Genomic DNA, 27,729 nt, shown 5'->3' on the forward strand with positions numbered 1-27,729 from the left:
GCTTTACCATGTGCATTTATTTTACAATTACATATATATATATATATTTTAGAAAATCTCGATAGTTCCTCAATATTCCCCCACCTGGTTCCTCGTCTCCAGTTTTAAAAGCTATGTTCTCGGGGCCTTTAGATGACCCCGATTTTCAATCACGATTAAGAATTTTTTAAATCTCAAAAGAAGAATGAGGAAAAGTAAGCGTTAACCAGCAGGTTGATGATATCAGAGGCCAGAAAACATGTCGGATATTTTTTGTTTGTTTTCGTAGATTCTATCATATAATTGTTCGCCTATTTTTTTAGGATTTCTAAATAAAACAAGTAAAATGACTTTTTCTTTGATCTAGTCATGCGAAATTTTAACAAGGCATTTCTGTGTAGTTTGAATCAAATCGGCATCATTATGATTGGGGTTGGAGACTAGTGATAAGCATGCAATGTGGCAGACTGCATGCATGTGCACGAGTGTATTGTGAGTGGGTAGGCTTTGTAAGTCCCGTGCACTCTAAGATTCTGTATCTTATCGTGATATTACACTTACTTCCCCTGTTTAACTTACACTGTAGCTTTGTGTCACCATAGAGACAAGTTTCGTTTTTTTCCTTTTTGAATGAAATATGTCTGTATGACACTAATCTATTATTAATTTCTTCTGCTTCTTTGCAATGATTATGGATAGTTTTGTTATAGCGGGATGATATAGGTAAAGTTGCTTGTATTAAAACATGAATGACACTGTACTGTTGAGAACACATTTCCATATATGCAAGATTGGCTGAATTCTCATAAGGCAAGGCTTATATTTAGTATGTGGTGTTTACTGCCTAACGAGGCTTTTACTAATACATATGTCATAGTTTTATGCATATCATTATTGTTTACTAGAGCATGATTAATTTCATTTATCCTCTAATTCTAACAATACATTTTACAGTGGGCTCTGTAAAACAAAAGCAAAAAAATTACAGTCAAATCCGTATCAACTCGTATCCTAGTACGGCCTTCAGAAATATATTATCTTTTTGCGCCAACTATTTCTGTTGAAGTTTGTTAATATACAAAAAAAGAAATCACAAATTATAACAACTTACCAAACCATATAAATGGGAAAATCCACAACAAAGGTAGGAAAAACATTTCCATTCCAATCTTTCAATACTCTTTCCGACGGCGCACGCAACAAGCATCGTCGTAAAGTTGATGTCAAATTACCAACGCCTAGACAAATGGCGTCACAGAGAGTGATCAACATTGTAGATTCGTGACGTCACATGCAGAGAGAAATTCGTCCTGATACGCCAGTAATGAACAGCTGGACATGTGACGTCACAAAGAGTGATAACGACTTAGATTTTCTATGTAGCTAGATATATGACGTCACAGACAGATGTCAATGCCGCGGATATGTGACGTCGCAGATAGTGCACACCACCAAGATGCTTAACGTCACATGCATAAATAATCGCCTAGATATATGACGTCAGAATGTTCAATGCTACTTGACGTAACATGTAGTAGACAGCGCATTATCATGTGACCAAATTAGACATTGATTGTTTTACAATATGGTTTTGTGATCTTATGACATCCATCACTATCGATGGAAGACCTAGATACATCCTTTGATGTCTGTGACATCCATCACTATTGATGGAAGACCTAGATACATCCTTTGATGTCTGTCACATCCATCACTATTGATGGAAGACCTAGATACAGCCTTTAATGTCTGGTGACATCCATCACTATTGATGGAAGACCTAGATACATCCTTTGATGTCTGTGACATCCATCACTATCGATGGAAGACCTAGATACAGCCTTTAATGTCTGGTGACATCCATCACTATCGATGGAAGGCCTAGATACATCCTTTGATGTCTGTGACATCCATCACTATCGATGGAAGACCTAGATACAGCCTTTGATGTCTTGTGACATCCATAACTATCGATGGAAGGCCTAGATACATCCTTTGATGTCTTGTGACATCCATAACTATCGATGGAAGACCTAGATACATCATTTGATGTCTGTGACATCCATCACTATCGATGGAAGGCCTAGATACATCCTTTAATGTCTTGTGACATCCATCACTATCGATGGAAGGCCTAGATACATCCTTTAATGTCTGTGACATCCATCACTATCGATGGAAGGCCTAGATACATCATTTAATGTCTTGTGACATCCATCACTATCGATGGAAGGCCTAGATACATCCTTTGATGTCTGGTGACATCCATCACTATTGATGGAAGACCTAGATACATCCTTTGATGTCTGGTGACATCCATAACTATCGATGGAAGGCCTAGATACATCCTTTGATGTCTGGTGACATCCATCACTATTGATGGAAGACCTAGATACATCCTTTGATGTCTTGTGACATCCATCACTATCGATGGAAGGCCTAGATACATCCTTTAATGTCTTGTGACATCCATCACTATCGATGGAAGGCCTAGATACAGCCTTTGATGTCTTGTGACATCCATAACTATCGATGGAAGGCCTAGATACATCCTTTGATGTCTTGTGACATCCATAACTATCGATGGAAGACCTAGATACATCATTTGATGTCTGTGACATCCATCACTATCGATGGAAGGCCTAGATACATCCTTTAATGTCTTGTGACATCCATCACTATCGATGGAAGGCCTAGATACATCCTTTAATGTCTGTGACATCCATCACTATCGATGGAAGGCCTAGATACATCCTTTGATGTCTGTGACATCCATAACTATCGATGGAAGGCCTAGATACATCCTTTGATGTCTTGTGAAATCCATCACTATCGATGGAAAGACTAGATACATCCTTTAATGTAAGACCTAGATACATCCTTTGATGTCTGTGACATCCATCACTATCGATGGAAGGCCTAGATACATCCTTTGATGTCTGTGACATCCATCACTATCGATGGAAAGACTAGATACATCCTTTGATGTCTTGTGAAATCCATCACTATCGATGGAAGGCCAAGATACATCCTTTGATGTAAGACCTAGATACATCCTTTAATGTATGTGACATCCATCACTATCGATGGAAGGCCTAGATACATCCTTTAATGTAAGACCTAGATACATCCTGTGATGTCTTGTGACATCCATCACTATCGATGGAAGACCTAGATACAGCCTTTGATGTCTGGTGACATCCATCACTATCGATGGAAGACCTAGATACATCCTTTGATGTCTGGTGACATCCATAACTATCGATGGAAGGCCTAGATACATCCTTTAATGTAAGACCTAGATACATCCTTTAATGTCTGTGACATCCATCACTATCGATGGAAGGCCTAGATACATCCTTTAATGTAAGACCTAGATACATCCTTTAATGTCTGTGACATCCATCACTATCGATGGAAGGCCTAGATACATCCTTTAATGTAAGACCTAGATACATCCTGTGATGTCTTGTGACATCCATCACTATCGATGGAAGGCCTAGATACATCCTTTAATGTAAAACCTAGATACATCCTGTGATGTCTTGTGACATCCATCACTATCGATGGAAGACCTAGATACATCCTTTGATGTCTGGTGACATTCATCACTGTCGATGGAAGACCTAGATATCAGTTCTGTATACAAGAGAAAATCAACACAATTTACTGAAACAGGCATTAATAATGTTTACATTTTAATGAGATAGTCAGGCTTAATATAGATATTTAACGCCTCTGGCGTCTGTGAACCTCGTGTAGGAGAAAAGTCGGCGCTGTCACAATCATAGTGGTGACTTACTGGTAGCATCACTTCACGTTTCAGAAACACGTATTGCATACTTTACACATTTCAATGAGAAGACTCAGATCAAATGTAGATATGTGTAATTATCACCATTGTAAGTGTAGATATGTGTAATTATCACCATTGTAAGTGTAGATATGTGTAATTATCACCATTGTAAGTGTAGATATGTGTAATTATCACCATTGTAAGTGTAGATATGTGTAATTATCACCATTGTAAGTGTAGATATGTGTAATTATCACCATTGTAAGTGTAGATATGTGTAATTATCACCATTGTAAGTGTAGATATGTGTAATTATCACCATTGTAAGTGTAGTAGATATGTGTAATTATCACCATTGTAAGTTGTTTTACATAACCTGAACTGCGATAAGACCAGGAACTTTGCTGATTATACGGAGTTGAGATTTATGGGCGGCTGTGTGCACTTCATTAGCACTGCATCCCCGTAGATGACACCCCCGTCACGACAACATCATAGCAATCATTTCCGCTCGTCAGCTTGTGGCTTTCATCCTATTAGCACATTTGTATAATTTAACATACAATGGATATAATGTTTCAAAACACAGTTCTAAAATCGTCAAATTAGGATTTAAAAGCACCATTGTTTTTCTCTGATTATTCATTCTGTTATATTTTAAAATATTTTGAGGTATTCTTGACATTGATGTAGACGTTTAGAACTGTTGATCGTTAAAGTAGGTATATAAAACTAGACATGCGATATGTCTCTGTCGAAATTCAAATGAAAAGACATGCAGGATTTTCTGTAATTACAACGTAAACGTTGGACATAAGTTATACCTTTCATGATAAGTGTTAATATAAACTATAATGTGATTTTTTAAGTTAATATGATGAACGTGTAGATAGAAACATCCAACCCTAAAACGAATGTCTATATCTACCTCTGGAAACCTGTTCATTATTATATGTCATTTTAGTCATGATGTAATATTAAACATTAATTATTATTTTATAAGAAATTACGTTTCAAACGTACTAAATTTATTTTGCCCATGATAAGGAATAGATATAAGTGTAACAGCAGAACATTAGTGTTTGTTGTTAATTCATTAAATGTACGACATGTCATTCAGTGACGGTTAAAAGACAGTCTTCGGGACCTTGTTCCATACTACAACAATAGAGGTTCAAATCAGGGGCATACTGCATCAGAGAACAAATATATTTTAAATCAAAAGATGCACGTGACTTGTTTTTTGTTCACGAGGTCAATTTGATGGTCATTTTGGCCGAGTTAAGTAAGTTCAAATGCCAGTTTCGTATAGAATCAGTGGCCGGCAAATAATGAATGCGGAGAGCCACGAGCACTTTTGTAGAGAGTTCGTTTACCGCGGACCCTCCTTTTATATGCCTCGCTATTAGTTCGGGAGCTACAGAGTTATAAACTCGTCATATAAAATGAAGTCCATTTCACACCAAAGCGCAATGACACAGTTGAGCAAGTTCGTGTGAATTTTCACGCGTGCGCAATGCAGGTGTGAGTGTTTAGCGAGAATTAAACGGTAGTTGGTGAACAGAAGATACAGTACTTCGTCTTTGGGTTTTATGAGCATAAACGTATGTTCTCTGGGTCGTTTTGTAAACGCTTGAAAAACTGTCTATAAACCAAAATTTCTAATGACCTAAGATTAAAACCATCAAAATACACGGTCCCTGATCAAAGGCAGGTTTCTTAACGTTAACTCTCTCGGCATTGTTAGCTCCCCACCGTCCTCCCACTCCTACATTCCACTTCTTCCAATCGGTGTGCAGAGAGTGAATTCGTGATCGGGAGTTAAAAGCCCGTTGTGCATTAAAGGGCCATGTTCTGAAAGGTCTGCTGATCGTAGAGACGTGACCATGCTTTCTGTATCAACGATACCCGTACATTACACAAAGGACTGTCAACAGGCAAGAGTCAGGCTGTCATACCCAAGGCTGGTTAAGGTTGGATAAACCCGTCATCGGTAGTAACCGACCTGTCATGGACAAAAGTCGACAGCAGAGCAAAGCTGTATGGGACAGTAAAGGATAAAGCTGTCATCAGAAAGGTCGGGATGTATGGCATTGGCACACGAATGCCACGTGAAACTGTCATATGGGAAAATGGCTGCTAAATACTCGTCATCGCCTTTGTAGTTTACATCTGCCATGGATAAAATTATAAGTTTTTTTTCTTTTTTCCCCTTTTTTAAATATAGAAATGCTTCCATTCTCAATAACATGAAAATGTCGATGAAACAATTAATTTGGAAGTTGAGTAGGTTGACATTGACAACATTGCTGATTAACTCTCAATGGTACGGTTTGGTGAAATGCCATTACATATGTTGAATTTTAAACATGGTTTTAACAATATCGAGTAACCCTGGTGTTGAAAATGTCGAGTAAATCTGATGTTGACAATGTCGAGTAAACCTGGTGTTGACAATGTCGAGTAAACCTGGTGTTGACAATGTCGAGTAAACATGGTGTTGACAATGTCGAGTAAACATGGTGTTGACAATGTCGAGTAAACATGGTGTTGACAATGTCGAGTAAATCTGGTGTTCACAATGTCGAGTAAACATGGTGTTGACAATGTCGAGTAAATCTGGTGTTCACAATGTCGAGATAACCTGGTGTTGACAATGTCGAGTAAACCTGGTTGACAATGTCGAGTAAACCTGGTGTTGACAATGTCGAGTAAACCTGGTGTTCACAATGTCGAGTAAACCTGGTGTTCACAATGTCGAGTAAACCTGGTGTTCACAATGTCGAGTAAACCTGGTGTTGACAATGTCGAGATAACCTGGTGTTGACAATGTCGAGTAAACCTGGTGTTCACAATGTCGAGTAACCTGGTGTTCACAATGTCGAGATAACCTGGTGTGTACAATGTCGAGTAAACCTGGTGTTCACAATGTCGAGTAAACCTGGTGTTGACAATGTCGAGTAAATCTGGTGTTCACAATGTCGAGTAAACCTGGTGTTGACAATGTCGAGTAAACCTGGTGTTGACAATGTCGAGTAAACCTGGTGTCACAATGTCGAGTAAACCTGGTGTTCACAATGTCGAGTAAACCTGGTGTTCACAATGTCGAGTAAATCTGGTGTTCACAATGTCGAGTAAACCTGGTGTTGACAATGTCGAGTAAACCTGGTGTTCACAATGTCGAGTAAACCTGGTGTTCACAATGTCGAGTAACCTGGTGTTCACAATGTCGAGATAACCTGGTTGACAATGTCGAGTAAACCTGGTGTTCACAATGTCGAGATAACCTGATGTTGACAATGTCGAGTAAACCTGGTGTTCACAATGTCGAGATAACCTGGTTGACAATGTCGAGTAAACCTGGTGTTGACAATGTCGAGTAAACCTGGTGTTGACAATGTCGAGTAAACCTGGTGTTGACAATGTCGAGATAACCTGGTGTTGACAATGTCGAGTAAATCTGGTGTTGACAATGTCGAGTAAGTAAACCTAGTATTGACCATGTCGATTTAACCTGGTGTTGGCAATGTCCATTAACATGACAATGATAGGTAAGACTTTCGTTCACAATGTCGAGTAAACTGTTTGCTGACAAAATTAGGTGAACCTTTATTAATAAAATTGGATAAACTTGTTGATAATTTCTGATAAAGGTGGGGACGATTTGTTGACTTCCTCCCGTTGATGAAGCTGTATGTATGACATTGCTCCAGTAATCACTATTCACCTATTATTTCAACTAGAATACACATCATATCAAGCTTACTTCTTAATGTTGCATTGATTCTTAACCACAGAATTTTTACGCTCATTGAATTTAGAAAGTTGAATTTAAAATGCATTTTTACAAAACAACTTAAATGACGATGTTGTGATTTATTGATGAACTTAAATGTTTTGTTTAGGAGTCGAATGGCTAGTTTATTTGCATAAACAAAAGCTCCTGACCATGTGTTTCTCTGGTCCATACAGGTACGGGGTGCCTGATGTATCCCTGTCACTCTGATAGATTTGTTTACGTGTGTAATGACTAGGGCAGTGTAATCACTTACATCACGCACATTCCCCGACGTTAAAACAAACCATCTGACATGTATTGTAGAGTCATCAACGAACACCCGATTTATCGCTAAACGGAGCATGATTGACGGCTGCACGCGCTCAGGTAGACCAAGCTTTCGTAGTAAATATTTATGCTTTCAGTTCTCTACAATCACTTCAGCCGAATGCCCATCAATATATATAACTCTATATCTCCACATACTTAAATTACCAGGAAAAGGGTAAGAATACGATCTCCATCAATAATATATTGGATATTACAATAACGTACAAATGTCAATATACCATCTATTACACTGATAGAAGTTAGGGATGAAGATATGGAGACACTGGGGTTTCATGGTAACTTGGTAGCTTTAGACGCATTCAGATCTACTAATAAGCTTTAGATTATCTCAAAACAAATAATTGTTAAACTTTAATTTCTTATTTCAGTCCAACTTTTATGATTGTATCGTAGAACAAACTAAACGGTTTCAATTATGGAGAAAGTGTTGCACTAAATTATTACATTAAGATATTGTTAATATGTAATTAATTTGTCAGTAATCAAGCATTATTTGGTTATTTAAGTTAATGAATCTTGACGCAATGGAATGTGTACATCAACATTGATTCGCCACTTCTCTTCGTCATTTTTTCTCAAAAATTGAAATGTTAACGTGTTTGCGAGATAATTGGCGTGAAATTATTGTTGACATGTTAATTACAACTAACAGATTAGCAAAACCATAGTTCTAGTATTTATCAGGAACATCGTGAGCGTGCCACTAAACTGTACAACAATGAGAAAATGGCGCTGATTGCTCGAAACCTAGGCAGATTCACCGATAAAGGAAATCTATAGATAAGGTGTTTTAAATGTGCGAAACTGTGAAAAACAAAACAGGAACAAAATTTAACAAGAGGTACAGCTTTAACAAAATAGATTGGATAATTACGAGTTTTGTCCGCAAGTCGTGGGCTTCTCAATTGGCGGGGACTGTCTTTTGTCAACGTCACAATGCTTTTTGGCGACAGACTCACTTTTCTTTAATTGCGGATATTATATTTTGTTAAGCAGGACAGTTTGAGAGTTGTAATGGCTGGTGTTGTATATCACTCGAGTACTATAAGGGTATTCACTGAGAAAGTTGGTAAAACTCAGACAAACCTTATTCTCCCATCTGAATGTCACCTTTCTTTGTTCCGAATTGCGTCCACCGTAAGAACAAATGAATGGGGCACGATGACTAGCAAATTATGTCGGGCGATACTTGGTCACAATAACACACGTAAGTCTATATAGCAGTACCTAATTTAGTATTAGTTAGAACAGACATATTGCCCGCTATAGTCGCTCCATCCACGCCGCTGCCCAGAGTACATGGTATCTGAACTCATCACGAGAGTATTTCGTTAGAGTTTTGTCATCAACCCGTAAGTAATTCCGATATGAATTTGTATTATCATAACCGACATTGTTCCTGGTATGACGTTCTGATGTTTCATCAGAGAGTTACTCCAAATATCAGCCTTGTAAATGTTCGGATATACTTTGAAGTTTCTAGAGTTGGGACATGGCGGATTTCTTTATGTATAGCTTTACGGAACCATTAGTTACACGGTTTGAGTGGTTCTATCGACGCGTTAATTTTCAAATCAATCAATAGTTTCTATGTGTTTTCGGCCATACTCTGACGCATATAACATACTATCGTGGAGCTGACCTTGGAATTAATGTTTAAAACCACATTTTTTGCTACTATGAATTAATGAGGAGCCGATAAAGCAAGGTTCTGATCCGTCGCACTTTTTCATCTGTTATGTATAAGTTGTTGTAGTGACAGCCATTCTGATGACTGGATGGCACGCTCGCCTGAGAGGCTATGTGTTTATGTGAATATCTAACAAATATTGTACTTTTGAAAATGGATTCAACGTTTGGCCACGAACTGTTGCTAACTGGGTTGCTTTGATTACAGGTGCGATGCCTACCTTGGACATGGAGCAATGCGCAGGTTGCCAGCACCCCATTGAGGACAGGTTTTTACTGAAAGTCCAGGACCATTTCTGGCACGAGACGTGTCTGCTCTGTGCCATATGTCGACATCCTCTGTCTGGATCGTGCTTCGTCAAGGACCAACAACTCTACTGCAAACATGACTATGACAAGTGAGTACAGTAAACGTAATAAAATACCACTACTTGACAAATCTCACTACTTAAACCGCAAAAAGTATCACCTAACACACAGAAAGATTCCGCAACATCAAAAGTAACAAAAAATGCATACAGCATGTGATTACAGCACTTAGAATATACGTCACAAAACAACTGGACACGTGGCGAGAACAACACTTAACGCCAAAAAGGTATTCCGAAATCAAAACACATGAGAACAACATTTAACATCAAATACTACATACCATTACCGAACAATATCTAAGATGTACACCGAACACATAACCTACGTATATATATATATTTATATATATTTATTCTCCGTGACAAATGCACAGGTTTTTTTTTTTTTCATTCTTGACGTGTCGTTTCGTCGGTATCATTGGCAATGTAAGACATCGAATTACATAAGCAATTGTTCAGACGGGGTGATTGACTATGAATGTTAAATTGTAGCTTCCAATTTATCGGCTGGGCGATTCTCTTAGATTACTTTCCCCGCCTAGAAACTGAGCGATTGACTCAAATCCGTTATATGTTTTATTATTTACTATCTACCTTAAGCAAGGAGTAATCGACTCAAATCCGCGATATTTAACTTTCTACCTTAGTCAGGGAGTAATTAACTCGTCACCGTGCTATTTAACTATCTACCATCGCCCGGGAGTAATGGACTCAAATCCGTGATACGTAACTTTCTACCTTAGTCAGGGAGTAATTAACTCATCACCGTGCTATGTAACTATCTGCCATTGCCCGGGAGTAATTGACTCAAATTCGTGTAACTATCTACCTTAAACAGGTAGTGATTTACTCAAATCCGTGATAGGTTTAGCTCAAATCCGTTATATATATATCGATTTCCCTTGATGCTATTGGTTTAAAATTATGTTATTAAGCTACTCTCTCCTCCAGCCCATCGGACAGACCAGTAAGGACCCCGTTAACAGAAAAGGCCTCCATATTTTTTGATATTTTGAGCATTAAATTGTGACAATTGTCCTGCTGTGTAGCCGTCAGTAACCTTCCATTTAACACCTGACATTTGTTTTCGGGGTGTGGGTCTGTCACTAATGTGAGAGATGGTCCTTTGTGATACCTCATGTCTGTTAATGCTACCCGAGATGTTAAGGGGCGATAAGATGAAGTTGTACATAAAACTGGTCAAAGTTACCAATTTGTTACATATTAAATATAAAGTCGTGTGTGGCTCTAAGCATTACAAGACGTTTGTCAGAAAAGGCACATTCTTATTTTTTATGTTCTCTTTAGTACATAAGATATGTTTTAATGTTTCTTGTACAAATGCGTTTTAACGCAATTGCCACACTAACAGGTGACAATAAACAATTCTCTATGTTCCACATTTAACACACAACTGTGATGATAAGAATAACGTTAGTAATCAAGGGAATATGATAGGTTGTTGAAAGCCATACACGACACACAACTTAGAGAGATGAAGTACCCAATAAAACTAGTGCCATGGGTAGACAGTTGTATCATACACAGGAAAACTGCCAGGTATTGGTACATGATGGAACTGTGAATTTGCCTGAATTTGTGATCAACACATTTTAAACTTTGCTCAGGCGAAATGGGAATAAACTTAGGCGAATTGACAATTAGAAATACATTGTATTGTATTTAAATATATACTTATTATTAGTGGCATACAATTTCAGGCAAATTGATGATAAAGACACAAAAGGCTAGTATTTTGCACTATTACACTTGAAGTATTTGAACATTGTTTCACAGAGAGAATAGACTTTAAGGAAACATTGGAGGATTAAGTAAAAATCGAAGTCATAATCATGATACAGAATTTAAAGGGAATTTATCCCACTACTTCTATATGGACTTAAATCGTAAAAAGCTTACCACCGGTGTCACATTCAACTCGTCTCTTTACTGCACCTCTTGTGACATTACCTCTTTTCTCAGTCTATACGTACCCGTTATAAAACTTGTTGAACCTACATTTATTGCATAATAAATTAAACAGTTTTATTCTTATGTTGTATACGGCGGTTTTATGTACTCATTGTTACACAACGTAAGTAGCGAACTTTAGAGTACACGAAGGCTGCCCCGAGCTGACCTCTCGAGAAGTGTATCAACACTTAGCTCCCGCCCCGCTGGGAGAAGGAGGGGTCAAAACGCTATTGTCAACATTCTATTATTTGTCTGACATGCTTTAAAAACAGAAGGAGGTTTCCGTTTTTTTCATTTGAAGGTCGCATATGAAGTTCTATCTACTACGATGTCAATGAAATTCACCTTTGGTTCCATCCCCGGTAATGAACAAAAGGAAAGTAGAATATTTTCTATCTCTTGTCACTATCGCTGTTCCGAGAATAACACAACATATATGTACTTGTACACGAAACAGACACCTTTATTCAGCGGTTTTATTTGTTGTAGCTATGAGCGTGCGCAGTGACACAATGACGTTCTCCTTCTCTCTCATAATGGTCTATTCTTTATTCAAACAAATTCATATTGTGTTTAATTTTTTGACAATAATTTATTTTTGCCCCGAGTTTTGTTCACCTGTGCCTGCTAATGTTGACATTCGAATCGTCTGTGAATAGCACTACTGGGTTTACCCGCCCCTGTCAATATGGCGGTTTTGACGAAACAGCATGGAGGAATGTGTTTCGTGGTGAATACAAACAAGCTGTCACTGGAACGAGGCTGGCATGGCAGGTCCGACTTGCGTATATAGTAACAGTAGGATGTACAGGTATCCATGCCTATACAATTACCGTTTGTACACGACAAACAAGTGACTCCTACTATCCTCAAGTGTTCTTATTCCTAAATCAAACCATATGTCAGGCTAAAAATCTATCTTAAACTATAGAATACTACTATCTCAATTTCCAGTTTTTCAGTCACTTCGGGAGACGTCTCCGTTCAACATTTTCTCGACAACATCCCAGTTCACCCGAATTATTGAAAATAAACAATATTTCTTATTGTTTAATCTCACTTGATTCATCTGTGATTTTATACTTTGAATTCATGAAATCACTTTCCTATGAAAATAAACCAAAAATGTCAAAAGGTCAGGACACCATGGTAACAACAACACATTTAACATCAGGTGATCTAGTTTGAACATCATGAACCAGTAGTAATTCAATGCTACCGAAATTTAGTTGTGCCATGATATAAATTACCTGTTATAACCTAACGTATTATTTATAAGTAAAAGTTGCAATGTATAGCAAACCATCCCAGTAATATATATACTTGATGACCTTGTCGAGGCCTGTGGTTGTCAAGGTAACAAAATTGGCTTAAAATGTTAGTCCCGGACGGAACATCGCGACAATGTAAAATAGTATCGAGTATAAGATTAAGGAAATGCATTCATAACAGTAAACCATACTTTCGGTACAGCCAGTCTCCCTGTATGTATACTTATATGTCACCACATATATGATTATATATACAGAATGCTGGTCGTGAGACCATACCCAAACCGTTTTACCGGGTCGTTGGCAGTAGATCAGGCGGATTATCGGACGATCGACAGGACATTCCTGATGGGCCGATTACACTGGTTCATCCACTCATTGTTTTAGCGTCTCCTATCTCGGGTAGGATCGGCATTGTCCGTAAACTATTCTAGCACGTAAGACGGCTGAGTGGCTCCACGAATGGTGACCATGCAATATATGAGAAAGAACATATATGTTGCCCACCATCCCACATCCTCAACCTTGACATATTTAGCGTTTTTCGTGTAACATAAAGTTCAAACACTGTAATTCTAAGCTTTAGACGGTTTCCAAAACTTGGTTAACATTTTCTACAACTGCAAACTTGTATCCAAATCAAATATACCATCAAAGCTTTACAGCATACATTCTCATACCCATTTTGCTACCTTCCTCGGCCCTCTATCCACAGAATTCATACGTATTTGTTCAGTATGCTGAGTTATGTTTTGTTTTTCCTCCCCAGACTGTTCCGGGGGAGATGTAATGGGTGTGGCTACAATATATCCTCGGAGGAACTAGTAATGAAGGCTCTGGGGAGTGTGTATCATCTTCACTGCTTCCGCTGTATAGAGTGTCGACAGATCCTACAAAGGGGAGACCAATTCGTCATCAAAGATGGTCAACTTTTCTGTCGCTTTGACTTCGACAAAGAATTCAGTGTTCTCTCCTACAGTCCGAAAGGTAAGTGTTCTTCATCAAATACACTTTAAACAAAAAAAATACCGGAATGTAAAACTTAACTTTATCTCCCAAAACCACGATGTAATAATATCAATAAAAAGAGAGGAAGAGTTTGAAAAATATTTCAGGATAATAATAGCAGGTGCCCTTAGGGGAAAAATGTCAAAATATAGCCAAATACCAAAACCTGTATTCCTCGTTAGATAAAAAAAAATCGAAACTATTTTTACTTTCCATTAACAATGGATAACCTTTCATCATCGAGATCTCTTTTCGATTGAAACAGACAAACAAACTAAAACATTTCCAAGTTTTAAAAAAACACATTAAAACAATGCCGATAACAAAGACATAAATACCACGAGAACACCTACATTAAGCCATTTCGCCAGTTAGATATAATAATATAAATTCTGACGTTTTTGTACAATGAATATATAAAAATAACTACTTTGAATTACTTCATAGACACTTTTTGTGATTTACTTTAATGTGAAAGAGTGTTAAAGACTTTATGAATAGAAACTCCTTATTTGGCCACGCCTCACACGACAAGTATTTATTACAAATGACCAGGTTAACACATAGGACATGCTAAAATCATGTGCACGTGTCACATTTGGCCTAATGAGGGATGCACTTCGCTTTATTAGTTAAGACCTTTATGAAATGAGCCCTACCAGTTAACTGGTAGTCGAAGGTAACCATACACGGAGACAAAATGTAATATTCCTGTAGACACTGTCATGCTTTTTTCATCATTTACGTTGCACAATGTTAACCTTTGCAAACGAAATGAAACTATACGTCAGTGTGTACGACATACATTAATCTGACCAAATGAGCCTGTACATTGTAGAATGTTAGGAAACACATTATTTCCTAGCCTAACGGCGCATGCGATATAGACCACACAATGTACCTCTACCGCATGGAGATGGATCCGGTGCCCTCTCGATTTACACTGATGGCATTGGCTCTTGGTCCTAACACGACCATTTGTATGGTAAGGATACATCCGCGTTTGACTGGGACGGATGGCTTACCATAAATTCTCTCTGTGTGCCAAGAATTACCGCACTTAGCATGCAAATGATATGCTAATAAGGGGACGGCGTGTCCAGAATGGCTCTTCCGAGTGGATAATGTACGCAAGGTCAGAGGGTCAACTGCCATTAAAACCGAAACATGGAACGTGCTATGTTAGTAGGCACATCGGATTTATTATAATCGCACAGTGGTAGAATTTATCTAAAAAATGACCATTTAAGTAAAATATATGTAAGCGTATTGCAATTCAACCTATTTTTCGTTACCTGGATATGTAACAATAACACCCATCAGGATAACGACTTCCTGGCATTGTTAAAAACATAATTCTACATTGGGCTCTTAAATAGGCAGGGAGGAGTCCGATTAATGTCCCTGACGTCCAGAGGTGATTACAACAAACATGTGTTGTCTACAGTCTCGTACTTACTCAGGGATCACAATCGAAACCTCAATGGAAAAAAGCGGAAAAGAACAATCTCATTAATTTTTCTATTTTTTTTTGCCAGAACAGAAGCTTTATATTGTTTATTTATTTCCTTTTAAAGTGTTTAAGGGCAGCATAAGTCTTATGAAGGCAATAAACAGAATCTAGTCCTTCGTTTCACTTAAGTGAAGTTTCAGGGTCGACAGTCTGTCCAAAAATGTTACTCCATTGGTAGAGCATGTCTTTATAAAAGTAAAAAAGACCGTGGGTTCGAACCCCGATCGGTCTGTAACTACTAGAACAAATGGACACTGTAGCAAACGTGATTCCTTGTAAAGACAAACCACTGCTTTACCTTGCATGTGACCGTATCACACACGGATATACCATTACACGTTACCTATAGATATACAGGTACAAAACCATTCATAGCCTTGATCTTGGCCCCGTACAGGTAGGCGGGCCGTTATCCGCAAATCTAACATGTCAGTTCTCTACGACTACCAGTTCTCGGTGACACTGCAGTGGGTGCATTGGTCATCGATTCGGATATTTTGTGAAAATAGAAAGTAATTTATCGATTGGAAAATTGAACTTTTGGTTTTGTTACACCTGGGGAAATGAACTAAAAGGTTTCATTTTCACCTGTTCAGCATCTTTACAACAATACTTAAACGTTGATTCACCTGGGCAATACGACCAAGCGACAGAGTTCGGCATTCATTGGTGGGTTTTCTTGCGTGTTATAATGTGACTGGGTGGTCTCGCCCATTCTGTTACAGCGTTAATAGATATATGTATCGATGTACACAATAAATATAATATTCCGGTGTTGCTTTTTATGTTTTCACCTGCCCAGCGCCATTCAACACAGCTGTAATTTTTATATCACCCCTGCGAACGATTTACAGCGGATATATGTCAAGGCAGTTGGTAATTCTGGTGTTGGTGCAGATGACGTGACAAACCGTTTTCTCACAATATTAAATCCAAGCTTTAACAGTTGTTGTTAGAAATATAACCAAGATATAATGTACAAGATTAGTAGAATCTTACATTGGTCTGTTCCGTGGACAGGGATAGCTCTAAACACGAGCGTTAAAGTTTGGCTGGTCAGCGCGAGGGCTGAAGTGCTGACCAGTCATACTTTTACACGAGTGTTGAAATTTCCCTATAAACGGAACAGGCATATGCTTGATTGTTTTTAATCATAGAATCTTTATAAACATCGATCTACTTCATTCACCAAAAACCAAAACCTTTGGGTGGAAACATTGGATTATACGGTCACAACAATTGTATGAAGCCTGAGAAACAATATAATGTCACGTTTACAAATCATCATTATGACATCATAACCCTACCCCGGTAAAAACAGATTTGTCATTTCCCTACTAAAATGGGGGTTAACAGACAAGTTTTCTGTGAGGAAATAATACACAAAACGACCAAGGAGTGTTAATCTTCAGTGATAGGGGACCCATAGTGTTAATCCTCAGTGATAACGGACCCGTAGTGTTAATCTTCAGTGATAACGGACCCATAGTGTTAATCCTCAGTGATAACGGACCCATAGTTTTAATCCTCAGTGATAACGGACCCATAGTGTTAATCCTCAGTGATTACGGACCCATAGTGTTAATTTTCAGTGATAACGGACCCATAGTGTTAAGCATCAGTGATTACGGACCAATAGTGTTTATCTTCAGTGATAACGGACCCATAGTGTTAATCTTCAGTGATAACGGACCCATAGTGTTTATCTTCAGTGATAACGGGTCCATAGTGTTAATCCTCAGTGATAACGGACCCATAGTGTTAATCATCAGTGATAACGGACCCATAGTGTTTATCTTCAGTGATAACGGGTCCATAGTGTTAAGCATCAGTGATAACGGACACATAGTGTTAATCATCAGTGATAACGGGTCCATAGTGTTAATTTTCAGTGACAACGGACCCATAGTGTTAATCTTCAGTGACAACGGGTCCATAGTGTTAATTTTCAGTGACAACGGACCCATAGTGTTAATCTTCAGTGATAACGGACCCATAGTGTTAAGCATCAGTGATAACGGACACATAGTGTTAATCCTCAGTGATAACGGACCCATAGTGTTAATCCTCAGTGATTACGGACCCATAGTGTTAATTTTCAGTGATAACGGACCCATAGTGTTAATCCTCAGTGATTACGGACCCATAGTGTTAATCTTCAGTGATAACGGACCCATAGTGTTAAGCATCAGTGATAACGGACCCATAGTGTTAATCCTCAGTGATTACGGACCCATAGTGTTAATTTTCAGTGATAACGGACCCATAGTGTTAATCCTCAGTGATTACGGACCCATAGTGTTTATCTTCAGTGATAACGGACCCATAGTGTTAATCTTCAGTGATAACGGACCCATAGTGTTTATCTTCAGTGATAACGGGTCCATAGTGTTAATCCTCAGTGATAACGGACCCATAGTGTTAATCATCAGTGATAACGGGTCCATAGTGTTAATTTTCAGTGACAACGGACCCATAGTGTTAATCTTCAGTGACAACGGACCCATAGTGTTAATCCTCAGTGATAACGGACCCATAGTGTTAATCCTCAGTGATAGGGGACCCATAATGTTAATCCTCAGTGATAATTCACGGACCCATAGTGTTAATCCTCAGTGATAATTCACGGACCCATAGTGTTAATACTTTCATGCCAGGTCTTTGTTTATGTGACTCGGTTAGCTTACACATCAAAAGAAAGTTATTTCAACAAGAAAAAAAAGAAAAAAAAGATTTCCCGCACTTAGTTTGCTACGAGTATTGAATATATTGATAAACAAATAAGAATAAAACAAAGGCATAAAGATAAAACGGATCACGACAAAGCTATATCAAAACAAGTAGTATTGTCACTCTAACCAAAGCTGTCATGTTTATTTGTCTCGTGCACTATTAGTTAGACCACAAATCACACTCAAGCCGCAAAACAATTACATTAAAAATATCCTTGTGGCTTTAAAACCTTTTTGTGTTTTACATTATTCTGGGCACTTTCACCTTGGAGTGATTTTCCTCAAAAAAAGTTATTTTAAAGGGCATACTTTTATATCAAGGACTTGTTAAATACAAATTACAATTACGCTTCAAAGTTAGATATTACCGGTCTAGCTTAAGTTATCGTCATAACGTCAAACATCATTTTTTAATTTTTCTTCGCTTTACTTTTTCAATTTACAAAATGGTTAAAATGCATTTACTTTATATTTTCTTAAATATCTTTATCAAAATAATAATGTAGTTTATCTCGTGCGCTTGGCTAAATCCTAGTCCCATAACTGTTCTTTATATCATCCTGCTATTTGAGAATGTTTAAATATTTGCAACCCTCTTTCTCGACAATAAATTTTACCTAGCTATTTATAAATAATAACTTTATGGCAAACCTCTCTCTGTATATTATCTATCTGCCACGTTATACTCATATGTTTACCAGACACCTAACGTTTTATCCTTCGTCTGATCTCAAAGGTAAAAGTTAATTACGTATATGTACCAACTGTTCATGCAACGTGCCGTTCCTAATATTAATTAAACAGCTTTTGTTTTAATAAAGCGACATGCATATTTTGAATATGAACAATATCAAAAGGATTTTTTGTCAGTTTTCAATATATGTTATGAAATGTTAGTTCGACTGAACTACGTAAAGGGCTGCGGTCCAGAAAAGCATCAGGCATGTCACACAGGTATACATCCCCTTGCTCCAATGAAGCATAAAATAGGCCGATGAAACCGTGTTGAATTACCTGTGGTGTTACCTGTGTGTGCTGGGCCGCTCGAACCTGTGTGTGGGAGATTCACCTGGTCCCCGACAGGTGCCATAATACAGGTAGGGAGCATTGTTACTGCGGTGACAAATAGCTGTCCTGTAACTCTACCTTGTCCCTGGCAGGGATCGCTGTACATTCGGGGACATTTAAACAAAGCAGTAACATAATATCCCTCCTTACTCTTCAGTAAAAGGGCCAGACCGCCATCCACATCAAGCATTTAAACAAAGCAATACTGTAGAGCTGTGTTGACTTTCTTAAATACTGCACTAGAAATTCTAACCGGTGATATTCGAGTACTGCAGCATAACGTACCGCCAAGCACTCGTTGTTACAGCGCCTTGTCGCCATCATCATTATTCTTAAACCCTTTGTAACACCCCAAAAAATTATAATCAGAATATATTCATATTATAAACATCAAAATATCCCCGCACCCTGTATATGACACCGCGGTATTGACAACACAAAAATACCGCCACGTTAACGTAATACACATTATTATAGAACATGCTTCTGGGTTTTTTTCGGAACAGCCTCTATATGGTACATAGGATTGAACCAAAAAGGATTGTTTAATGACCTGAGAATCTACATAATGTTGCCTCACTGTAAGGTCGTAGTATTTACTCGCACTTAGGTGAGGAGTATAGAAGGTACACAGGACAACTTTTCACCTGGAGATGTGTATGTTCCACACATATCTAGGTGTTTTACGTGAATAGGTCCGATATCGATACAGATTTTGTACAGTTATCAGTTAACAATCTGACATATCCTATATAGCTCACGCTTTAGTTAATCTTACAAGTCCTCACAATGGAAACCAAGGAAATAATCGATTCCTAAGAAAAAGAAAATATTAACCTGATTCGTAACTGAAATACTTCCACATAGATTAACTAACTGGACAGCTAATGCTTGGCTAGACTAGTTAAGCGATGATTCTTGTATACATTGCGTGCAGGGGAAGCAATGTTGGTGTTCCAGGAGAAGATTGTGCTTGAACACCAGTGTAGTGTTTTATGGAGCATTTGCAGATGTTAAAAACACAACTTTTTACACATCAAAATCAATATGATAATAATAAGGATATTTTATCTATTAAAGAAAGTATGAAATGATAGGATGATAACACTTGGTTGCAAAACCCCAATGCTTTATCAAACCGCTCGGGAAGTAGTCAGCAATCTTGATGAAGTGAACTTGCTGTCCACCCGATCGCCCTATCTACATTATTTCTACCTAACTAATGAGTTGCCTATCCAGTGTGTAAATTTCTGAATAATGAAAATATCAGTATCTACTCTGGACGTGCGGTACTGAATCCACAGCCTCACATCTTATGATGTAGATCAAATAGATGGAATTATCTACTCACTGAATCATTGCATCAATTTCCTTCTAATTCCAGATGCGATGGACGATGATAGCGACAGTTATGAAGACATGGATACCGACAATGAGAGACACACCAAACGGCCAAGGACGATACTAACAACGAGTCAACGCCGCAAGTTCAAGGCCGCGTTTGAGATTAACCCTAAACCATGTAGAAAGGTGAGTGTCGAACAAGTTCAAGGTCACATATTCTTTAGGGTCATACAGCTATCATCAATCTGCACAAAACTCACTTAAAATATCTCCCAGAGTCAAGTTAACCAAAGATCGACCCGATACTTACAGTACCTATAATGATAAAGTATCTATATGGGGTAGGTGTCTTAAATGCTTGGGGCCACAATATCCATTCCCATATCCAAAGTAGATTGTCAAGTAGAGCACGACAAGTGCTAACTGCAAAGGGCGAACTTCGGTTTGACTCGATCAGACAAGTAGTCATTGCTTAGGACTCAAAACTAGAATGAATAACTAGAAATTGACAAGGCAGTTGTTACTTAAGAGGTGTCAAAGTATCAAAATAATGATAGAAAACACTTCCTATTTCACCAGTCGAGGAATTTCTTGATCTTGGTAGGGAACTCAGATTTTTAAGTATAGACGAGCTACATTAGTCGTACTTTTTCAATAATTCATGAAAATATATCCAAAACTGTCAATGTATTTTGTTTTTGGTACATTCTTATTTTAGCGCGATAATGTTTTGGGGGCTCTCGTTGTACTTGTCGTATAAAGCAATAGATAGAAACTCTAATCAACACTAGAATTAACGGAATACTTTCACGGCGAAAACCGCTAAAATAAGATTACCTGATATAGATATCTTTACAGTAACCCCGATACTGGCAGCCAATTAATCTTTTCTGGGGTTGGGAGATAAACTTTTTTTCAATTTATACAGACTGTTTTGCTAATGTGTGAATATTTCACCTGTAGATACGAGAACAGCTGGCTGCTGAGGCTGGACTTACTGTGAGAGTTGTACAGGTGTGGTTCCAGAACCAACGAGCCAAGGTAAGTTTGACCAGAGTATACAGGCCGGGTCAGGTCAGGCATTTTTGTGCTATTGGTGGGAAGTCAGTGGGAAGTGGAGAGATTTAATGAGAGTTTGGTTTGTTTTTGTTTAACGTCCTATTAACAGCCAAGGTCATTTAAGGACGTGCCAGGTTTTAGAGGTGGAGGAAAGCCGGAGTACCCGGAGAAAAACCACCGGCCAACGGTCAGTACCTGGCAACTGCCCCACGTAGGTTTCGAACTCGCAACCCAGTGGTGGAGGGCTAGTGTTTAAGTGTCGGTATACCTTAACCACTCGGCCACCGCGGCCCCATGATTTAATGAGAGAGGGGGAATATGAATGAGAAAGGTTAGGGAACATGGTGGTCCGATGAAAGACAAAATCATCATAATGTCTACAAAAAAATAGCAGTACCATCGAACTATTTCACAGGACAGATGTGCCATGATGTAAAATTGACAAAATGACTTTACACTAGAAAAACAGACTTGGCAACGTTTTGGCAGTAAGGACATCCATGGCGAGGCATGGTATATAAGTCAATAGCTTTTTCACAAGGATAGCAGCCAAGGCTCCACAGGAAAAATGGTCATGGTGAGATAAATGAGTAAAATAATAAACCAACGAAGTTTTCACAGAAAGAGTTAACAGTCTTGGCAAGATATGTCAGGAAATAGATCAACGAAGGTAGTTTTCACAGAAAGAGTTGCAGTCATGGAAATACGTAGCCGGATGTTTCCATAGAAAGAGCTAACAGTCGTGGCGAAATATGTTGGGATGTTTTCACAGGAAGAGGAAGAGTTAACAGTCATAGATATATATATATAGCCGAGTGTTTTCACAGGAAGGGTAAACGACCTTTTAACAGGAAGAATATTAACAGTCAAGGCAGGAAAAGGCCAACTTCAAAGACACCCAAAGTGTGAAATCCTCGCGACAACTGAGGCCCTAACGAGACGGTTTTAAAGACGTCACAAACATGGCTTACGGTGGTGGACGGACATGGCTTACGGTGGTGGACGGACATGGCTTACGAGATGAAATAATGATAGAGTTTAAAAAGACAGACGAGATAGAATATAGAAAATTTATTTTAATGAAGGACCAACGTTTTGGAAAAAATTATCAGTCGTTTTTAGGAGTGCAGACATTGTAGATAACGAGCATTAAGAAAAGTAGTAGGCCTAGAACATTTTTTAAAGAAAATTTAACATAAAAGATAATTGCGTTACAACAATTAAGAAAGGGAGACATGGAAGCGAATCTAGCAATGGAGATATAAAAAGGGAACCACAGCTGATAATTGATCAATGCCACTTTTCAAAGGACATGCTAGACATGGAAGAGACCGGAATGATGTAGATATACAGTATATGGGAATGTAGTAAGGGGAAATATTTAGATATCGCTAAGATGATAATAAATATACATGGGTTGACTTCATAAAATGAGTAAGACTTTTGACTCGAGAAGGAATCTGTAGTCACGGAGAGTAAAACTATGTAGGAGTTTTATTTCACATGTCGACAGGACTATTTAAGGGAAAAAACACAATGAACCTTTTCACTACCCGTACCCTGAAATAATTAAAGACGGTAATTACATGCCCGTTCACGTAATATATACGCACTTTGTAGAGTTTGTATGGGGTATGGACAGTTATGGAAATATCGGTCTCACCAAAGCCTTATTACGTGGCGAGTACCACTCTGGGAACAATACCTCGGGTGTCTCGTGTTCCAAGTTTGGTCAAGGCATGGCTGTAATCCACACCACAATTACCGCGAAGACCTTGAAATTGTCATTTGACACGTGTATGGCGGCGCCTGGTCAACCATTTTCAATTGTTCTGGAGGTACATTATTACTCTGCCAAAACATTTAAACCTGTTTCTCCATTCCGAATTTTCCTTCTACTTTTCAATGCTGTTTAATCAGTATGCATGATATCTAATTGATTCCTGCATTGCCGAACACGTTTATATAACACCTGTCAAGATCAACACGGATCTACGTCCGAAGATTACTTAGCATTTCATCAACAAACATCAATGACGTGCCCTACAAATAGAACCGGGAAATTTTACCAAAAGTGCTAGGCAGTCTCTGAAAACATGTCAAATTTGATCAAAGTTTTTGTAGTGATACAATAGTCATCAACTTGTATTTGTCGTTTCATCTGTCGTGTTTGGAGTTTTTAGAACATAAAGATTTGATATTCACACCGTTCTATAATGGTAAGAATCATGAATAATTCATCAGTATGTTCACGTGCTGATGACGAGTGTTAAAAGTACATGTGTCGTAGTTTGAGGTGTTGTCGTACATTCACTGTTATGTAGTAGACAGAAATCTGGACATTTGACACGTTGTTCCGTACATCATGTCCTAGTTTTGACCACGTGATTAGAAGGGATGTCGTTAGGGCTCGAGATATCAATACATGATGTCTATTTCTCTACACAAGTGACAAAGGGAGATTGTATATTATAATTTATTACGCTGATATGTTGACACGTAGATGACAATGCTTGTTATGACATAGACATAGATTTCAAAATATTTTCTGAAGTAGTTTCATGTGTCTTGATTGAAAATAAATAATTTCTTATGCAATAATGTAATACGTTAGGGTGTGATTTGAAGGTATGATTGACATACTGGTCAACTTAACGTTTGACCTTTATTGACCAGGTGAAGAAAATGTCAAGGCGACAGAGCCCAGACTCATGCGGTAAAGACCGGAAGCGGAAGGGGAAAAACTCTGATATAGATCCAGACCGATTTCCGGTCCAAGATGGTGATGAAAGTAGGAAAATGTTTTCCTCGGAGATGGAAGGTACGTTTTTCTTTTAGTATCAAAGTCCTTAAAGTACTATTTATATACGTGGAGCTGAAATTCCTGATAATAAGTACAAATTATCTTGAAGTAATTTCATTACATCGATGCCTGCATTACTGATAAACGGACTTTCAACAATTTTCTAAAATAAGAATTACGATAAATTTGTTGACATAGTAGAACAATTTTGCCACGTGATTAAATACCAGAAGGGATCGAGCACAATTCAGACATTGATAATGTGCTTTGTCTTTGTAGGGACTGTGTTTCCCGGTGTAGACGGACCCTAATATATTCATGGATATGCCGACATCATCGGATGATTCAGCTGGTTCACCGGAACAAAAATCACAGGAAGGAGCGCAAGATGGAATGAAGAACGGATGTGTAACCAATCATATAAACAAACTGTATTCAATGCAGACATCGTACTTCTGTGCGGAGTGATAATGATACAATATGAAGTTTACTTATGGTCCGTCTCTGAGGTGTTGTTTTGTTATTGGAATGGGACTGTTGTACAGCCTGTACCTACATCAGCTAGCTAAAGGTCTCTGGCTATGTTTTGGTTCTGACGCCGACCGTGATATATTTTTGTACTCCGAGGAGCGAATCTACAACACGACAGGTTAAGTGTGAAACAAATAGAGTCAAGTATACGACATTCCTTGTCGGATGTACACGTATCAACGGTCAACAGGAGAAACGGAACACTTGTAAATCATTCTTATTCCGCCCAAACTGGAGACAAGAATCTAAAAGCCTTCAAAAAATTTACTATGAAATAGTGTGAAGACTGCTTTACCCGATGACGCCATGGCAGGTCTGTCGACAACCTGTCAGAAAGTGACGTGTCTATGGACAACTAGCTGGTACTCATTGGAAAGGTTCACGTGTACTTTCTACAGATATGTGTGGCGGTGTCCTTCTCATGTGGCAGTGCGCATGCTCGTCGATGTGATAAACACACGGAATAACATAGCAGCAATATATATTATGCCGTATCATATTTACATGTATTTTCTGTATATGTTTCAATAACTTCACATTTTTATTACATGACATTTTTGGATTTGGAAATTTGACAATTTTGTGCACAGACACAGTGCTGTGATATAGTCGATCCAGATTATTGCGCAATGCTTTGTGTCTAGTAAGTGGTGACTAGTATATAACAGGTGAAAATTAAGCACCGCCCAACACCGATCGCTCATTAAAAGTTTAAACTTATCAATTGCTTTTCAGATATTTCCTTGGGCAAAAATGAATGATGCAGACCCAACCAAAACAAAAATAATATGAATGATAGCAATAATTCAATATTGGCATGTAAGCAAATGACATAAACGGATAAATAGCAATACTTATTGTTTTATTTTGATAACTTTATTCACAGCACGTACCTGAACATGTAGCACTCTATTCATTGTCGTAGAATTATTTTTACTTCCTGGGTGGTTCACAGAACCTCTTCATCGATTTTTGAATTTTATTTATTTATATCTTACAAAGAAGATCACATCATCATTATGGATCACATGTTTTACACGTGTCATCACGTGTGTCCAATCATCAGAATACCATTGCAAGTACATTTCAGTACAATATTTGACAGTATATACTATTATACTGATGTCCGTGCCTCGTCCAGTACTGAGAAATCTGTTTGCTTTTCATCTCCCAGATTCGTTTGACTTAGGATTAGTTTGGAATCGATAAATGATCATACATGAAGATTAATTTTAAGTTTTATAACGCGTTAACAAACGTTATTGTTTAGAAATACTGTATAGTACTCCTGTATAAAAGTAATTATTTATTTATTTTCTATGGAACTGTGTGCGACAGCACTATGTTCATGTGGCTACTGAAATCAAATACCTTTACTCGAAAATCGGTCTCGTTTTCATTCATAATTACATCTTATTTATATTTTGATTTTAAAGATGACTCGTTACCACTCTTGTCTACATTTTCTTCAGTTTAATAAAAAAAGATTCTAAATAAATTTTATTAAGGTATTTAACAATGTTTAAATTTCACATTGAAAATTAAAAGCTGTTTTTGTACAAACAAGTTCCGTGTTCTGTAAAACTTAAAATATACATAACAATGAACTGCTTGAATAATTTAAAATCAACTTTCATTGTTCTATTATCCAATAGCCCCCATCATGGTTTCGTGTCTCCACATGGTCGGGACATGTCTAAATTATGTCTAAATAGGCTTAGAGGAATATCGTTGATCTTATTAAAAATCAAAAAACATTTTTTGTTCGTCATTTGTAATGATAGACTTTCTATTATCCATTCCGTGGCGACTACATTAAACCGTGACATTTACATGTATTGAGCCAAGCTTATTGTCTGAACATGTCTATCGAATATTCTCGCCAATCGTTAAAAATTGTCGATAAAATTGTCGATATTTTTTTTATTCATGATTTTTATGTCGCGTTTTGTCCCCGGATGTATGTGGTCCATATATCGCTCGCACGTGTAAAACACGCATGTACATACTATTACATCGTATTTATTTATAATACATTACATCGCAATAAACTTATCTCATGTTTCACTCTTGTCTGTGTTGTAATGTCTCAGAGTACAGGATGAAGTGTATGTAACTCGGACCTCTATGGCACAGGGTTCCAACTCAATGATATTGACTTTTATTCTTGAAAATGTACATTTCAGCAACTGAACTGTATATTTTAGTGGCCCACCACAAGATTTATTTGCAAAAAGGAAAATAACTAATATTTGCAAAAAAGAAAATGACTAAGATTTGAAAAAGTCATAACAAGATCATAAAAAGTTACTCTAAGATTATTCTTCATGAAATGAAATTTTCTGGTGCTGCAGTATATGCATATAGTCAGCTGTTGAAAACGAAATTCCTAGAAGTGCTTCGAAAAAGACATCATATATTAACACAGAGTCACACATAGTATAACCGTCTTCGTACATAGA

At 37.8% G+C, this 27,729-nt stretch overlaps 1 protein-coding gene across 1 annotated transcript in view; it reads left to right on the plus strand.

The window, feature by feature from the left end:
• LOC117321795 (LIM/homeobox protein LMX-1.2-like) overlaps nucleotides 1–27,334 on the plus strand; it is a 39,541-nt gene extending 12,207 nt beyond the window's left edge. Inside the window, exons 2-7 of the mRNA XM_033876369.1 lie at nucleotides 9,802–9,991; nucleotides 13,979–14,196; nucleotides 20,915–21,060; nucleotides 21,838–21,915; nucleotides 24,610–24,754; nucleotides 25,016–27,334. Coding sequence (XP_033732260.1) covers nucleotides 9,807–9,991; nucleotides 13,979–14,196; nucleotides 20,915–21,060; nucleotides 21,838–21,915; nucleotides 24,610–24,754; nucleotides 25,016–25,047 — 804 coding nt within the window. The 5' untranslated portion in view covers nucleotides 9,802–9,806 and the 3' untranslated portion in view covers nucleotides 25,048–27,334. The remainder of the gene's footprint in view (nucleotides 1–9,801; nucleotides 9,992–13,978; nucleotides 14,197–20,914; nucleotides 21,061–21,837; nucleotides 21,916–24,609; nucleotides 24,755–25,015) is intronic.
• The last annotated feature ends 395 nt before the right edge of the window (nucleotides 27,335–27,729 follow it).

Source organism: Pecten maximus, chromosome 2 (genome assembly GCF_902652985.1).
Source record: "Pecten maximus chromosome 2, xPecMax1.1, whole genome shotgun sequence".
Classification (NCBI taxonomy): domain Eukaryota; kingdom Metazoa; phylum Mollusca; class Bivalvia; order Pectinida; family Pectinidae; genus Pecten; species Pecten maximus.